The following is an 18,600-nucleotide window of genomic DNA, read 5'->3' on the forward strand; positions in this document are numbered from 1 at the left end:
ATAAGCACTTACACCACATTTACATATGGGACAACATCCCTAATGCGCCTCGACAAAAGTCACGTGTAAAGAAAACATCTCTGTGTAGGGATATTGGACATGTTTCTATTTTTAACAAATGACTGAACTAAATTATTTGTGGTGATTAGGAAAGTAGAGGAACATAGAATAAATGTGTAAAAACTATGGAGCTATTGAATGTGTTCAAAGTATTAAATTTTCAAATAACTTATTGTGTTAAAAAGGGGATATTTTACCACAAGGAGCCGCATCACAAAAGGATGTTCGGGGTTTGCTAATTTACGGAAAAAGTAATCTCACTTCGTACCCCGAAAATTTAACCACATATGTGAAAATGTTACAGCTTCGAAACGAGCTATCATACATATCCAAGTTTACGATATGGACTGAGCTACAGGAAAAAACGTTACCATTACCGCCTATGTAAAAACAATTAAAGATTTTGACCCATATGTTAACTTGTCTCTGTAAATTATGGCTGTCATAAAAATTTTTCGTCTAATTCAAACAATCGAAATCAAATAATAAAGATATAACATAACAGTGTGAGCAGGTTTCACTCACTTACACATTTATTTATATTTTATACCTTAAGGCTATCCAGTCAAATTAACAGACGAATTTCAGCCAAGTAATTACTGGTTTTTAAATTATAAAAACAAACCCATTCAACCATTGCACACTTACACCACATTTCTCTGGAAGTTATCATTGTCATTGAACCATTACACACTTACACCATTATGAAAGCACCATAGGTGTTTTAATGTGCCTCTTTAATGCATTTCTTCTGAAAACAATTTTCATGTTGTTTGTCATAAGGGCAGATCCTATGTAGGTCATTTCTTCAAAATTATACATCATTTAAAACAAAAATAAGATTTTTCGCAAAAATCGCGCTAGAGCATGGTCTCATGTATCTAGTATGTCAATTGCAACTCTCATTGGACTCACAACTACCTGCATACATCTCGTTTATGAGTTTTATTTCATGTATGTATTCAAATGTGTCCCTCTAAGCTAACGTGATGACTTAGCCGTTTGCCATATACACTACAGTCATGTGGTTTGGCACATGTATGAGTTCTCATGTGACTCTGTAAACTACCATGTTGACTAAACCCTTTACCACATAAACCACATTCATGAGGTTTCTCCCCTGTATGTGTTCTCATGTGAGTTTGTAAATTACCAAGGTGACGAAATCCTTTACCACATACATCACAGTCATAAGGTTTATCGCCTGTATGTATTCCCATGTGTCTCTGTAAAGTAATACGTTGAATAAACCTTTTACCACATACATTACAGTCATGAGGTTTGTCACCGGTATGTGTTCTCATGTGATTTTTTAAGTAACCAAGCCGACTGAACCGTTTACCACATACATCACAGCCATGAGGTTTATCGCCTGTATGTATTCTCATGTGTCTCTGTAAATTATTAAGCTGAATAAACCTTTTACCACACACATCACAGATATAAGGTTTATCGCCTGTATGTATTCTCATGTGTACTTGTAAAGCACCATGTTTACTAAACCGTTTATCACATACATCACAGTTATGAGGTTTATCGACTGTATGTATTCTCATGTGTCTCTGTAAGCTACTCTGCAGATTAAACGGTTTACCACATATATCACATTCATGAGATTTGTCATCTGTGTGTATTATCATGTGTCTCTGTAAAATAGCATGAAGGCTAAACCCTTCACCACATACATTGCATTTATGAGGTTTATCACCTGTATGTATTATCATGTGCTGTTTTAAACTACCATGCTGACTAAACCTTTTACCACATACATCACAGTCAAAAGGTTTATCCCCTGTATGTGTTCTCATGTGAGTCTTTAAACCACTATGCTGTGTAAACCCTTTACCACATACACCACAGTCATAAGGTTTATCACCTGTATGTGTTCTCATGTGTCTCTTTAAACAACCATGCTGACTAAACTGTTTACCACATATATCACAGCCATGAGATTTCTTCTCTGTATGTGTTCTCATGTGTCTCAGTAAATAGCGACGGCAAATAAACCCTTTACCACATACATCACAGTCATGAAGTGTTTCATCTGTATGTGTTCTCTTATGAACCTGTAAATTACTAGGCTGACTAAACCCTTTACCACATACATCACAGTTATAAGGTTTATCACATGTATGTATTCTCGTGTGTATTTGTAATCCACCATGTTGACTAAACCGTTTACCACATACATCACAGTCATGTGGTTTATCACCAGTATGTGTTCTCGTGTGTCTCTTTGAGTCATTACATTGAACAGATTCTCTCGAACAAATATCACATTTTTGTAGTTTATCCTCAGTATGTGTTCTTGCGTGTCTCTGTGGAGTATCGTAGATTGTGACTAAATCCTCTACACCATACATCATGTTGTTAAGGATTATCTCCAGTTGAAACGTAGTAAAATAAAATAATAATATATTACGAAAAAATCAAATACTAGTATTGAAAGACCAAATGTTTAAATGTTCACAACGGTCAAGCAGGTTCCGTTATCGTTTAGGTTTCGATGTGAACGTGAACTTAATTTTGACAGTATTTGTTTTATAGTTTAATCATCCTTGTTCTGCACAATACTGTTTATTGTCTGTAGGCTACATGTTTCAGCTTAATTGAAATAATGGTCGCTTAAATGTTTGTCAGTGGTCACTTCTGTTGTTGTTTTATTTACAATACGTCAATTTGACCGAAGATTACTTGTACGATTGTCAAAAATTATTGATTATATTAATTAAAAAAAAAACACTATTCGACAATTTCACTCGTCTAATCTCGGTCGATTCCGGGCATCTATCTAACTATATAGAAGGAAAGTAGCGGATTCTATGGCAAGCCGTTCTCGTCAAAACTATGTTTAAACCTTTTTTTTTTGAAAAAAATACACACTGAGATTTAAAAACCTAAAATAACACACTGAGATTTAAAAAAATGAAAAAAAAAACACACGGAGAATTCAAAATTACACAATGAGAATTCAAAATTACACACTGAGATTTTAAAAAGACACGTTGAGATGAAATAAATTGAAAAACACACACTGAGAATTGTTAATAACACACTGAGATTAATATGCAAATTACTAATTAATATTCATGGGATGAATAATTCAACAGATTAATATCTTGATCTCAAGAGCTCTTGTCATTATAGAGCCCCCCCCCCCCCCCCCCCCCCCATTATAGTGAAATGCGATTCCTTCAACCATCATTCGTTATAAATTTCAAGACTTAACATCGGTCATATTTATTTAAGTTTATTGCCTATAATTCAAATCATAATCTTTTATATTTTTGTTACGTAAATATATGCTATTATAGTCAAGGCCGTACGGTGTACTATAGTTGTTAATGTCTGTGTCATTTTGGTCTCTTGTGGACAGTTGTCTCATTAGCAATCATACAACATCTTTTTTATATACTCGAGTAATTTTTTCCATTCTTGTTTTTTTTTTGCAGATTGTTACAATGTTTTCTTATAATTTTAATAAAGTTTTTCACAATTTGGTAGCATCGTCAGGAGACCAAAGGAGGTACACAAAAGAGTTCTTCAAGAACGATAACTATATAACAAATTTGGCCTTGAACCATTTACGATACCACGTGTTTTACTTTCCACAGGGAATATTTTGACCGATCACTAAACTGAGGTAGGCAAGCGATACTTTCTCAAAATTACACTTTTGTAACAATCTTTAAGCATAATATGAACGATTTAAATATGTTTTGTAACAAACAAAAGTGTCAAAGTGTTGTTATTAAGGTTTACTTTTTGTTGAAATGAATCAACGGTGACGTTGTTGATTTATATAGGCAAATTAATTTGTTTATCGTCTTTCCCTTCAAAAACCTTTTAAAGACATGTACTAAATGATGATCTAAGACATTTCATATCAATTAATTTTAAGTAAAATGTGTAATAATCTCTAAATGAATCTTTTTCAAAAAGATGTCGATAGTTGTCTCCCTTGACATTATAGTCCATTATTTTTTTTTTGGTTATGTGTAAATGGCTGAAATATATTTGATATAATAACAACTCACCTTTATTAATGTAATCCGTTAATATATTAGTATGAAAGCATAAATGAAGATATTTGAATAGACTAGTGTGTGTAACTAGCTTTGTTTAAAAAGGGGGGTGGATATATTAGGTGACTCCATCGGTTGTAATGTGTAGTATGGGGTCAAATACTGATTCAACCACACATGTATTCAGTGAACTTCAATACACATCATGTCAATATAAATCTGTTTTTTTTAAATAACGACAGTGTTTATTTAATCAAAAGTAACAGCTGTCGATTGATCCTCGTTAAAAGAGGGGGGTGTACATGTTTGTGTAAAAAATAAATTGTTACAATAACAATAATAATAGTACATGATGTAAATATTAATGAATGAATAGATTTATTGTGATTTATTGTGAGCGAAATCTACACAAGAATGGACCAGAACTGCAATTGTTATCTCCCTTGAATAAGCTTGTTATTTCAATTATACTAATAATTATTTAACCTAATATTTATTTATGATAAATTACACAACAATTAATAAATAGTAGTATTTACAATTAGGTTTAAGAAAATATTTATCAACATTTGGTTATTTTTTGTCTTTTTTGAAATATATAAATTTTTGACTCACCAATTTTTGGAACATTTGATGTTTTTATATATAGTTAAGATTTTTTTCAACACTATACTATCCGACCGTGCGAGGGCTGAAAGGCCAGTCAAGGTCGTTAAACACCACCACATATATACACTATACTACTGCGTAAACTGAAGGCTCTATGGTAACCTACAATTGTGAATGAATATAGCTGTGACATTATGGGGTCTGGTGGATATATCACCGTGGCAATAATACCACATCTTGTATTTTATATATTCCGATTGAAGTCAAGCATGTCTAATCTGTCACTATTGTTGATATTTATAGTATTATCGTATTTGCAACACTCTCATGTGTAGTCAATGTTGTTAAAAAAAAATACAACATTATTTTTACTTATTCATTAATCCATAAATTCCACACAGCTCTCATTCGTTTATAAGTATATAATTGGAGATCTGGCTTATATTAAATAACAAAACCGTTTCAACTAAACAGTATTAAGGAACAGACCTCTATAATGAAAGAAAAAATGTATGTGATTGCATTTTTTAATTCATGGTTTCAATATGTATTGAGCAATTTATCATAGCACTTTCAACAATGGGGAAAATCCATACTCCATAGTAATTGAAATGCCTTTAATTGATACTTATAAAATGATTTATAAGAATGAAGAAAAGAATAAACCTGATTTATGTACAAAATAATAAATAAAAAGCAGAAGTGATATACAACAAGAAACAGCGCTTCCTTATTTACATTCTTTTTTATAATACAAGGTGCATTATAACATTATAGATCAAAGAAGATGTGGTATAAGTGCAAATGAGACAACTCTCTGTCAAAGTCACAATTTATAAAAGTAAACCATTATAGGTGATCAAGGTACGTTCTTCATCACAGTCTTGGCTCACACCGAACAATTAGTTATAAACATGATAAAGGGTATTGAAATAGATATATTCTACCAGTATTTAAAAAAAAAGAGAAACGCCAACACATCAACAAGCGACAACTTCAGAGCATAAGAGTCATGACTTCGGACATGTGTATCATGAAAAAAGACAGTTGGGTGTAAATCATGTGATAAAATGTAGATACATATTTTTCAAATATAAAAAGAACGCAATTAAGATTGTAAAAATCATATTTTAATATGTGTTCAATATATATTTAAAACAATCAATATATATATTGTTATCAATAAAATGTTACTTTAACTTTGCAGAACTAATTTGAAGAAACAGACTATAAAAGCAAAGTGTCAATCATTCAATGATTTGAACAAAAACAAATTAGAGTTACCTCTCTTGGCTAAAACACTTTGAATGGAAAGTCCCTTTGATATCAAATTTTTGGAAAGGGGAATTTAATAGTTTCAAGAGACAACCAATCAAATTGCTTGGTGTTTTGAGACAGGTGAAGGTCATACATTATTGAATATTTAGAAAAAATACATGGAAAGTAAACTTTAATTTTTTTCCTGACATAGAGCTCTACATTTGGTTATATTTTGTAATACAACTAAGTGGGTATTTTTCTTGTTCTTGTATTTCTACAGTTTTTTTTTATAAATAATTTGGAACCAAATCGAAGGACTAACGAGTTCTGTCCCCTAGTTGTTTTAAGCTTGTAATAAATTCAGATTAAGTATGCTAATTAGATATGTGCGCAGTGCGCACACATCTCAGTGTGTAATTTTAAATTCTCAGTGTGTAATTTCAAATTCTCAGTTTGTGTTTTCAGTTTATTTATTCTCAGTGTGTCTTTTTGAAATCTCCGTGTGTAATTTTCAATTCTCAGTGTGTGTTTTTCATTTTTGTAATCTCAGTGCGTCTTTATGAAATCTCAGTGTGTAATGTTTAATTCTCAGTGTATGTTTTGAAGTTTTTAAATCTCACTGTGCTTTGTTGTAATTCTCAGTGTGTAAATTTTTCGAAAAATGGTTTAAACATAGTTTTAACGAGAACGGCTTGCCATAGGATTCACTCGTCTATACTCGGTCGATTCCGGGCATCTATACAACTTTATAGAAGGAAAGTAGCGTATTCACTCGAGGATTGCCAATTGACGACAACTTGTCCAAATTGTCAAAGATGATTGTAAAATAAAATGTGTAGACTGTCAATTAGGTGCATACCTGTCTTTGTGTATTTAGTTTAGCGTCTGTTCAATTTTCAGGGTTTTCCAATTGCTTTTTAAAAGATAAAGAGGGACGAATGATACCAGAGGGACAGTCAAACTCATAAATCGAAAATAAACTGACAACGCCATGGCTAAAAATGAAAACGACAAACAGACAAACAATAGTACATATGAAACAACATAGAAAACTAAAGAATAAGCAACACGAACCCTAACAAAAACTAGGTGTGATCTCAGGTGCTCCAGAAGGGTAAGCAGATCTTGCTCCATAATGTGGCACACGTGGTGTTGCTCATGTTATAACAAAGCCGGTAAATAGTTTAATTCGGTAGGTCACATGCATGAAAGCGAAGGAGATTGTAGTTACGACGTAAGGAGCATATCCGATACCATTTGAGAAACGGCTATGCCATAACGGTCAACCAACTCTTGATCAGGTCGGGACCACTACCTTATATGGAAATGCATAAATTAGCATACTTATGTTCTCGCACATGTAATTGTTTATTTACATGTGACGCAATTTATTTTTACCTAGGTTTTTGACCAATCCACTAAATGAGTAACAATGCATGATGGACTACTACGTGTTTACAATCAACCGAGAACACGTGTTATTTATTGAAATACAACACATTTTTTCGTGCAATGCGGGATTCACAATTTCGCTTAGTTTTTCATTTTGTGTATCCTCATTTATAGTTTGTGGTACAAAGTAATCCTTCCATGCTCAGATTAACGAAGAGTTGTTTCTATGCGAAGAAAAAGGGTTTGAATTACCCGATATATAGCCATTAATGTGTTTGATGATGGCACGGAGATTTCATGAATTCGTCCACCAGACAGCAACGAAACAACAGCGAAAAACGCAATTACCGATGAGACAAACTTACTAGTGTAAAGTAAGCCGTCGATAACAGCCGGTGCTAATATTCACGATTACAGCAATTTCCGTATAGATGATTAAAGGCAAATGTGTGATCCTTGAATTTTGTGTTCGTAAAAAAGGCGAAGAGACTTCCAAACTGTTCCCTTTGTTTTGAAGGTAGTGAAGTCAGCAACTGTAGTTTCATTTTGTTTTCGTTTTTTAACGGGCTCGGACATTCGCCAAATTGAATAAAATCATTACAGCTGATTTCCTAATGCTTGCAAAGTAAAACTTTGGTTGGCTTCCTTGCTTTGTGTGTATAGTTGTTTAAACAATATATATAGGCATAGTTTAACTTGTATATATTATATTTGAATTTAATTTGTTGTTATCCTAATATGATTGTACAATATACAAACAAAGCAAGCAAGCTAACCAAAGTTTTGCTCTACATGCATTAGGAAATGAGCTGTAATGATGTTATCCTTATATGTATGTGCGACGAGGTGGAAAATATGATATGTTTTGTGAAAATTGCAGCGTTGGATATAATATAAAAAAGAAGATGTGATATGATTGCCAATGGGACAACTGTCCACAAGATACCAAAATGACACAGAAGTTAACATGTATAGTTCACCGTACGGCCTTCAACAATAAGCAAAGCCAATATCTCATAGTCAGCCATAAAAAATGTCTCATTTGGCACTCATACCTCATCTTCTTATTTTATATACAAAGCACATTTTTGAATAAAAATAATAGGTAATATGGCACCAAATGTGATCCAGAGGCTTTAAATATTGGAGATATTTCACATACGTTAACATGACAGCAGCCGAACGATAAAAAACCTCTGAGGTATATTTTGTGGTCAAATTAGCAACTATCAGACTTTATCGATGGATGAAGCTATATAAAATGTATTAAGCTATATACCGTACCCGCTCAGTGGCGGATCCAAAGGAGGGGGGTCCGGGGGTTGGACCCCCTTTTTTTGAACGATCAATGTATTTTAATGGGGACATCTAGTTGGAACCTCCCCCCTTTTTGCCGCTTTCATAACACTTATTTTTAGCATAATGCATATTATGATGTTCTTACTTTCAGTTCAAGTCCTGATAAATTGTTTACATCCAGTACAGAAAGAAGTGTTTCAATGAACGTTTTCGTGTTTTTCTAGGCAGAAATGATTTTGGAATTACATTATACAGATTTAAAAGAGCTCAAAAAATTTCATAGTGGACAGTGGTCATTTCATCTGAAATTTCACTGTTTCAGGTCGTAAAATTATTGAACAGGTACAATGAATAACAATGGACAAAACCTGTTCAACAACTTTAACAAGGCGAAAAAAAAAGTCGAATAGTGAAGCCCGTAAACAATACTTTTTTATTCTGAGCATGCAAATTAAAGATTATGTTATATATTTTACAATAATCACATTCGCAGAACAAAAACATACAATTTGAGAATCCCAGACACTATATTAGTTGACAGTTCTGCCACTAATTCCACGTGTTTTTCGGTTGTAGTAAACTCGTAGTAGCCCACAATGCATTGTAGCTCATTGAGTCGATTGGTCAGTTTTTCAAGGCCGTATTGGCCTTGTGTTTGGGAAATTACTATGCAAATATATTCTGACGTAAAGAAATCTAGAGTTCTCGACCTGTTGATGGCGTCCGTAAAATTTACGAAGGGATGATAACTTCACTTCGTCTTTCTTCAGAACACTACATAGAACAAGTTCACCGCAATTTTAACCGACTTACTTCTATAAGAATTCCAGAATCATACTGAAATGAAATTTTCTATTGGTCAAGCAAGTTGTCTAGGCGTGCACTTCTTATTACTTGCATGTTGTTACACATAATTATGCATTTAAAAAATCCACCCTTTTTGCATTTACATGAGAAGGGTACAAAAATCGGCTATATTATTATTATTGTATGGTTTTACTACTTTTATTATATATAGATATAAACCATTATAGGTCCAGGTACGACCTTCAACACAGAGCATTGGTTCACACCGAACAGCAGGCTATAAAGGGCCCCCAAAATCACTAGTGTAAAACCATTCAAACAGGACATCTGGACAACCAACGGTCCTATCTATATAAATACCAATCTAATTAAAAACCGATCTCTCATCGCTCCTGTTTCTGATATGTCGCGTGGGAGATCTAACGAAATCCGCTTTGAGGTCACATGTGAGTGACCTCGTAGGTGTGTCTTTTTCGACCAATGAAATTGAGTCTTCCACGATCTTGTAAGTTTAACGTATAAAGGCAAAGGGATGTAACTCATTTTATTTACGACAAAATCGTCAGTCAAAATAATTCATAAACTTTTTTGATTGGCTTAATAATAGGTCGTCAACTCATTTGCATATTTTTATAAATTCATAACTTTTAGTTCACTCACATGTGACCTCAAAGCCGGTTTCGTTAGATCTCCCACGCGTCATATCAGAAAACGGGAGCGATGAGAGATAGGTTTTTAATTAGATTGTATAAATACGAGAAACGAGAAACTCTTTCAAAATGTATGAACATAAACCACAACGATAACCACTGAACATCAGATTCCTGACTTAGGGCAGGTGCAAATAATTGCAGCGGGAGTAAACGTTTTAATATAGTATATATGTTATAATCAGTTTATAGTGTTTGGACAATCAAAGCTTCATTTGTATTCTTGGCTAGAAATACATAATAAAATCAAATTAAAAGCTGAAGTCAATCTTCATGTTACAAATTTGGTTCTATAATAAGTATAAGTAAACAACCCCTGATTCGGACCCGGTTAGACGGAGGTTTATAATGTGATACAAAATAATTTCTCGACATAGCTGTATATATAACTTTTGAGAAAAATATAATATAGTATGTTTGTTCTGTTGCTCAAATCAGAACTTGTTTTCTTTATTACAAAACTTCCGAGAACCATTTTTTTGTTCTAATATTTTGTATTTCTGCACATGTCGGATAAACTATAGTTGAGGGGTACCCTTCTCCCTTCTCCCACCCGTCTTCTCCTTTCTCCTACCCCCGTTCTCCTTTCTCCCATTAGAATAAAACATCTCCTTTTGAGAAATTTTTTCTTGAAATATTAGAAAAAAATTTAAAAGGAGAGATATTTGATTTTTTCTCCTTTCTCCAACTTTTTCTCCTTTTTCCCAGCCTTCCTCTCCTTTCTCCTACCCCTTTCTCCCTGTCTCCCTTACCCCTGTCCTCCCCCTCATAGTTTTATTGTTTAGTCATGAAACATGATTTAATTTATTGTTTCACTTTCTGTAATGTATGACAACAATTCAGGGGAGATAATTTGATTACTGAATGACCCGGATGTCCGGATCTGAGAATGGTCATTTTACTTCCGTCCTAACGATGCATGAAATATGAGCCACTGGACGTTTAACAACAAACAAACAATATATCAATCTGTAAGAGTTCTGTTGTCATTGATCAGTTGTAGAAGCACTTACACCACATTTATATATGTTAACTTGTCTCTGTAAATTATGGCTGTCATACAACCATTGCACACTTACACCACATTTATATGTGTTCACTTGTCCTGTTGTCTCTGGAAGTTATCATTGTCATTGAACCATTACACACTTACATCATTATGAAAGTACCATAAGTGTTTTAATGTGCCTCCTTAATGCATTTCTTCTGAAAACAATTTTCATGTTGTTTGTCATAAGCATGATAAGGGTAGATCATATGTAGGTCACTCAAGTTCTTCAAAATTATAAATTATTTAAAACAAAAATAAGATTTATCGCAAAAATCGCTAGGGCATGGTCTCATGTATCTAGTATGTCAATAGACCACTTTCGAGTTCATCCGTCACCGGCAAAAACTCGTCAATTATACACGTCTTTATGACGTCATTTACCAGATAGAGGGGCTCGCCTGTATCCCTGCACTATTTACGTTCATCAAGCGTCTTAGTGATCGTCTTTGTGCAGGATAACCTAGAAATAATGGTTGCTCTGTAGGTACTTACTGACATTTCTCTAATGAAAGCAGTGTTGATTCTCAATTTTGAGAATTCAATTTGCCGAATAATTCGTACAATATAGAATTATAGTTTTCCAACCACTCGCTCAACATTGGAAGGAAGTGACGACGCCCCTAAACGCACAAATGACGATGATAAAGGCGCGTATAATTGACGAGTTTTTTCCGGTGACGGATGAACTCGAAAGTGGTCTATTGCAACTCTCACTGGACTCACAACTACCTGCATACATCTCGTTTATGAGTTTTATTTCATGTATAGTGTATGTATTCAAATGTGTCCCTCTAAGCTCACGTGATGACTTAGCCGTTTGCCATATACACCACAGTCATGTGGTTTGGCACCTGTATGAGTTCTCATGTGACTCTGTAAACTACCATGTTGACTAAACCCTTTACCACATACACCACATTCATGAGGTTTATCGCCTGTATGTATTCTCATGTGTCTCTGTAAAGTAATACGCTGAATAAATCCTTTACCACATACATTACAGTCATGAGGTTTGTCACCGGTATGTGTTCTCATGTGATTTTGTAAGTCACCAAGCCGACTGAACCGTTTACCACATATATCACAGCCATGAGGTTTTTCACCTGTATGTGTTCTCGTGTGTCTCTGTAAATTGCCAAGCTCACTAAACTGTTTACCACATACATCACAGTCATAAGGTTTGTCCCCTGTATGTATTCTCATGTGAATTTTTAAACTACTAAGCCGAATAAACCGTTTACCACATACACCACAGCCATGAGGTTTATCACCTGTGTGTGTTCTGATGTGCATTTGTAAATCACTAAGCTGACTAAACCGGTTACCACATATATCACAGCCATGAGGTTTTTCACCTGTATGTGTTAGCATGTGTCTCTTTAAACTTCCAAGCTGACTAAACTGTTTACCACATACTGCACATTCATGAAGTATATTATCTATCTGTGTGTTTACATGTCTCTGTAAAGAACAATTGATTGTGACTAAATCCTCTTCTCCCTCTAACATCTTATTGGTAATTTCTTCTCCAGTATGTGTGTTCTTGTATAACTGTAAGGAACAAAGAAAAATAAAGAAAATATAAACCTTTTGACACCTTTCTGCAATTTACACATATAACATTCTTCCATACTATATACATCATGTACAAAAATTTCATATGATGTACTGCCTCATCGAAGTATACCTCTGACACAACTTATTTGTTCATAAGGAAAACAATGTTGGTATACACATGGTATATCTCAACCTACTTTACAAACTCTGAGTTCATATATGGTATTGAAAGCTGTACTTTGACCTATGATTGTTAACTTTTTATACATTGTCACTTTGATTGAGAATTGTCACGTCTCAGTGGCGGATCCAGAAATTTTCATAAGTGGGGGCCCACTGACTGACCTAAGAGGGGTCGCTCCAGTCACGCTTCAGTGATTCCCTATATAAGCGCAACCAATTTTTTCCCCAAAAAGGGGGGAGCAGGCACCCTGCCCCCCCTAAATCCGCCTCTGAATCTGCATGCATGCCACACATGTTCCGAGACCACTATTGTCGTCCCTTGATTTTCGTTGTTCATAGTCCCTAGTGTTGACAGTGGGTTATTTGCCTTTAATTTTTATACCCCTTCCAAATTCATTTCTTCATGTTTAATGCCTCATATTGCAAGTTGGGGGTTAAATTATATTGTAAAAAAAATTGGGTCCCGAATTTTAAAAGAAAGCAGTGATTTGGTCCAGCTGAAAAAGGTTAAAAATTAGCACTTCGGAAGCTGTCAAAAGATTTCAAGACGCCCTAAACATAACATTGTCCATATTTTAAGTTAGAGCCGATGAAGTTTTCTGTAATTTTGATATAATTTGTTCCAAAAGTAGTACAGCACACTGTAAAAATTTCATTGAGAAAGCGCAGGTGGGATCTTTTTAATTTTCATTTATATTCTAAAAGAAATGCACAACGAAATAAGTGTGGTCTCGGACCACATTCTTATCCATGTTATCTATAGTAAATAGACTCAGAGATATGTCTAACCTGTCTGCATATTTTTTTTAGAAGAGACAATCTGATGGACTGTTAACAGCAACATTTCTAATTAATGTGAAGTTGCTGAACCATGAAGTATAGGGATAGGACCTCAAGTTGAAGATAGTTGTCAAACTGATATGCTTCTTTATAGAAAATACCACAATAAATTCAGTTACTGGACCATGATTGACCTAGGTTGCAATCACACTGGAGGAGTGGAGTTGAATATCTATATACCTATAATGTGGCGGACGAACGGACAGGAATTCTAGTCAAATCGGCAACGGGTATAGACAAATCGGCACCTAATTTATTTGACACCTGGTTAAGTCGGCACCCGATATGTAGTTATTTCGGCACCCATGTTAGATATGTTTAATATATGTTATTTTTCAGTATTTTGAACCAAAAAAAATCAAACAAAGAAGGGATAATCCAAATATTGACTATTTACATTTTATCATCTTTGTGGGTGGGTGTGGTGTGTTTCTATCTCAGGGGGTCCACTTCCTTATACAAGGTGATAGGGATGTGCCCCTGGAATAGGTCACCTGTTCAAGTTTAAAAGTATGTGAATAGAGCAGGAAAACAATCAGATATATATGATAACGTGAAGGGTGTGGTAACAGAAACACAGCTACACCGTCACCGGAAAAAACTTGTCAATTATACGCGCCTTTATGACGTCATTTACCAGATAAAGGGAGTCATCTGTACACTTTTAATACTTAAATTTAATGTTAAAAGTGTTATTATAAATTATTACATACACGATGAAATTATGTTCACAACAAATTAGAAATCCTTCACCATGTTCACATATGCCGAACATATCGATCAGGTTGGGTTTTTCAATATATGTTTTGTAAAAAACAAAGCCACACACACATACAAACACAAAATATGATATCTAAAAACTTTATTGAAACGGAAAAAAAAATTTCAATATAAAAAAGGTGCATTTGAACATTGTTGAATGGATTACTCAAAATATTAAAGAAACAATAAACATGCATGGTATGAATATACATGCTGCGTTGTGAATGTTCATGCAACAAATACCTGCACTGGAAAATAACATTAGTCAGGGGTAATCCGTAATATATGCATGTGTAATTCAGGTCTCAGACAGGGTATATTCTGTGACATTACCAGCTAAGGGCTTATATCCCATTCGCCTTCAGCTCAGGGGATATAAACTCTAAGCCGGGAATGTCACAGTATATACCCTGTCTGAGACCTGACTATAACATATATCATGTATATTATTAAGCACAGCAAATAATAAGCACAATTAAAGCATATTATAAGCAAACATAAAATGCAGATAAACTAACATAATTCATTCATGCAATAGCTTTTATAAAAGCACTTAAAGTAATTCAAGTATTAAGAACACAAATAAAAAAATTATGCCAGAGTATACAAGATAAATAAATGAACTGATCTACAGCTCATTGAGATCTGCAGGAGGAACGTTGACACGAACTGCCCTACCAACCAAACTTTTATGAGGGTGGTAAAGGGGGGGTGCTTGCACGAAAAAAAAACGTGAAATAAGACATAATTTAACGTTGAACGTGAAATAATTTCTGTAATGAACGTTGCACGAAAAATAAATACTTTTATTTGAACCTTTTGTGACTGAAGTCACTGTCTTCTTGTATATATTAACTCTTTGTTTTACTTGATATTCCCGATTTAGTATACACATTTATGATATAATTGGTTTACGGCTTTTAAAAAAGTATATCTTGATAATCCCTGCCAAGTGTTTGAATTTTATATGAAAAATACCGAGCACGCAAAATAAGACTTTGAAAATCACGATGCACGTAAAATTAAATAAGCAGAACACGTTGAACGAGGCACCTGTCTTGCACGACTGAACGTCAAATAAAAAATTAAAAACATGTTGAACGTGAAATAAAAAACAGCGATCACGTTGCACGAAAATAACCCTTTACCACCCTCTTTTATACGTCATGTAGTACGTTGGTCATAATTATTTAGACTATAAATATAACCATAGTCCAAATAATAATGACGTCTGGCAAGGTTGTTTTAAATTTTTTTACGTAGGAACGCGTCCCAGAACAAAAATAAATAGCCTTACCATGACTTGAAACACAATTAACATGTTATTTACCGTCTTACATGACAAATTTCAGTCTGAACAAACACAGTGGCGGATCCGGGGGGGGGGGGGGGGGGGGGGGGGTTGGCCGATCAATGCATTTGAATGGGAGCATATAGTTGGAACCCCCCCCCCCCTTTTTACTCTGGGTTGGGAACCCCCCTTTTTAAAATGGCTGGGTCCGCCACTGAAACAGATAACAGCCTCTTCATAGTTTTCACGTTATGAACAGAATTAAGCCTACCCATATATTTGTCACTTCAGTTTGTAAAAAGTATAATTAAAGATAAATCATCATCTAATTCTTCTCACCATAAACTTACTTTGTTTTTGAAGGGAGAATATAAGTTGAGGGAAAGAGACCAACGTTATCTTCTTCAATGTGTATTTCCTTCCACTGCTATGGGACACCTCCTCAATGGATACGAATCGCCGTTTTCAATAGGTGCACTCCTAAATTGACTAGTGTCTGAGTCTATGCAGGAAAATATATATGTTAGATATACTGTTCCCAGGTCTATGTAATAATAATGTACATTAAACATTTGTAAAACATTGCGTCTTCGATATACTGTTCCAACTTAGAAAGAAAGCCGGACAATTAACAAAAAACAAGATAAAATAAAAATAAAAACTGTTACCGTGTAGCTTAGCCGGAAGAAGACAAAGGAAAATTCACTCTTCGTATATAAATGTCAGTGAATTTGTATAAACAGTGATTGTATAGAATCCCTAAAACTATCAGGGATTATGTAGAATCACTAGTTAGTTTAGGGATTATATATAATCACTAAAATTTTCAGGGATTATAGACACTAGAAAAAAACATCAGCTAGGGATTATACATTATAACTGAAATGAAGAATTAGTTTTATCTGGGACTATTTTACTAACTAACAAGTGTAATAGTCCCAGGTTTTATTTATAAAGAAATTGCCAGAATACGGTAAAACTATTTTTTATATTAAATCATCAAAACATCCTACTAAACATAAATGTAAAATGTTAAGCCCAATACATGTAATATATGAAAATGATAACCTCAAAACATTAAAATGCATCAACTCTTGCACATTTCCCTGCTTTTCTACAGGCACATCTTTTTGATTCTATTTGATTCACATCTGCTTTTACCAAAACATCCACATTTTAAAAAACCTTGTTCTTCACATATCAAATTAGATTTTGATGGCGCATCTAAAAGAAATTCACAAATATTTGAAGGTACTAAAAAAGGAAATCAGCAACCTCAAACAGAATTCTTGTATAAGTAAAGTCACAAAAATACTGACTCCGAAGAAAATTCAAACTTGAAGGAGAAATAATGGATTAAACCTGGTTTCAAAGCTAGCTTATTATAACCTCTCACTTGTATGACAGTGGCATAAAATTCCATTATATTCACAACGATGTGTGAACAAAACAAAAAGTCATAATAGGTAAAAATGTCAAAAAGGGGGTACGGTACAGCAGTCAACCTTGTGTTTTAAAAATCCTGTGCAGGATACCATGTTATGTGATCAATATTTTGCGACATATATTGTGAATCCTTTTATGAGAAGTACATTTCAAATGATAAACCGTATTTTTGTATAAAAACCACTTATGCACAAATATATTTCTCTTTCTTTAGGGGTTGAGTTGGGGTGTCCGCACTTGACCAAAACAGTAGTATACCCACTGTGAGTATACCAACTTGACGAGACGACAAATATTATAAAATGTAAATATGATAAATGATACTTTTGTTTCTGTATATCTAGTTTAAACTAGTTTTCAATACTTTTGATATAGATCTACAAAATCCCTGATTATACAAACTCACTGTAACGTATATATGATAACCCGAATAATCCAGTCGATATATTACGACAACTCCTCGAGACCAGTAGTGCATAGAGAGCGCTGATTTATTCGAGTTATTATTTATAATAGAGTCAAGTAAGTTGATAAAACAATACCGGTGACATACTGATTAAAAGTTATTTCTAAATGATAAGTGTACATCTTAAGGAGATTTTCCGGGTCACCAATTTTCTGAGTGTTCCGAAATTTTTTTAACATGCTATACTTTCCCAAACTATGCGTATTTTTAAACTCCTAAGTTATCAAACACACCGGTCTGCTCTTGTCACATGTACATACATTGTACAATTGTTATATATGATCATTATGAATGGTCGAAGTATGTTTCTGTGTGTAAGAGAGAGAGTTGTTAAGAGACGTAATGTTGAAAGTCTTTATTACATGAATGTTTTACCACAAATATCACATAAGCTAAACATTATCAATGTTCTATGATAATGAGGTCATGGTCAGATAACACAGACAAGGCAGACGTGTAAACCTTACAATCATTCAATACATCAAATATAGTTGACCTGTTGCTGATACTGTTATAGTATCTGATAGACTGACAAAATTACCCAAATGTATCGTTTACCAATGACAAGACTGCACACGCTGACATGTCTGGCCTTCTTTACTAATCATTGATATTATGTTGATAGACCTAAATATAAAGCTTTATTACAACTGTCACATAAACTCAACATTAACAACAACAAAAAAACCGAAACATTGATCAATGAACCATGAAAATGAGGTCAAGGTCAAATGAACCATGCCAGACAGACAGGTACAGCTAACAAGTCTTCAATACAACAAATATAGTTGACTTATTGCTTATAAATAAAGAAAAACAGACCAAAACACAAACACTTAGCA

The 18,600-nt window shown here is 34.0% G+C and overlaps 1 protein-coding gene across 1 annotated transcript; it reads right to left on the reverse strand.

Annotated features, from left to right (window-relative positions):
* Positions 1–644: 644 nt before the first annotated feature.
* On the reverse strand, positions 645–16,359 carry LOC139494035 (zinc finger protein 850-like). Its single transcript, XM_071282201.1, has 3 exons — positions 16,197–16,359; positions 11,994–12,764; positions 645–2,441 (listed from the first exon to the last, which is right to left on the reverse strand). The coding sequence occupies exons 2-3, from the start codon at positions 12,720–12,722 to the stop codon at positions 1,023–1,025; spliced, it is 2,148 nt and encodes a 715-aa protein (XP_071138302.1). The 5' UTR covers positions 12,723–12,764; positions 16,197–16,359; the 3' UTR covers positions 645–1,022.
* Positions 16,360–18,600: the final 2,241 nt, after the last annotated feature.

The sequence above is a fragment of the Mytilus edulis genome, chromosome 11 (assembly GCF_963676685.1).
Source record: "Mytilus edulis chromosome 11, xbMytEdul2.2, whole genome shotgun sequence".
Classification (NCBI taxonomy): domain Eukaryota; kingdom Metazoa; phylum Mollusca; class Bivalvia; order Mytilida; family Mytilidae; genus Mytilus; species Mytilus edulis.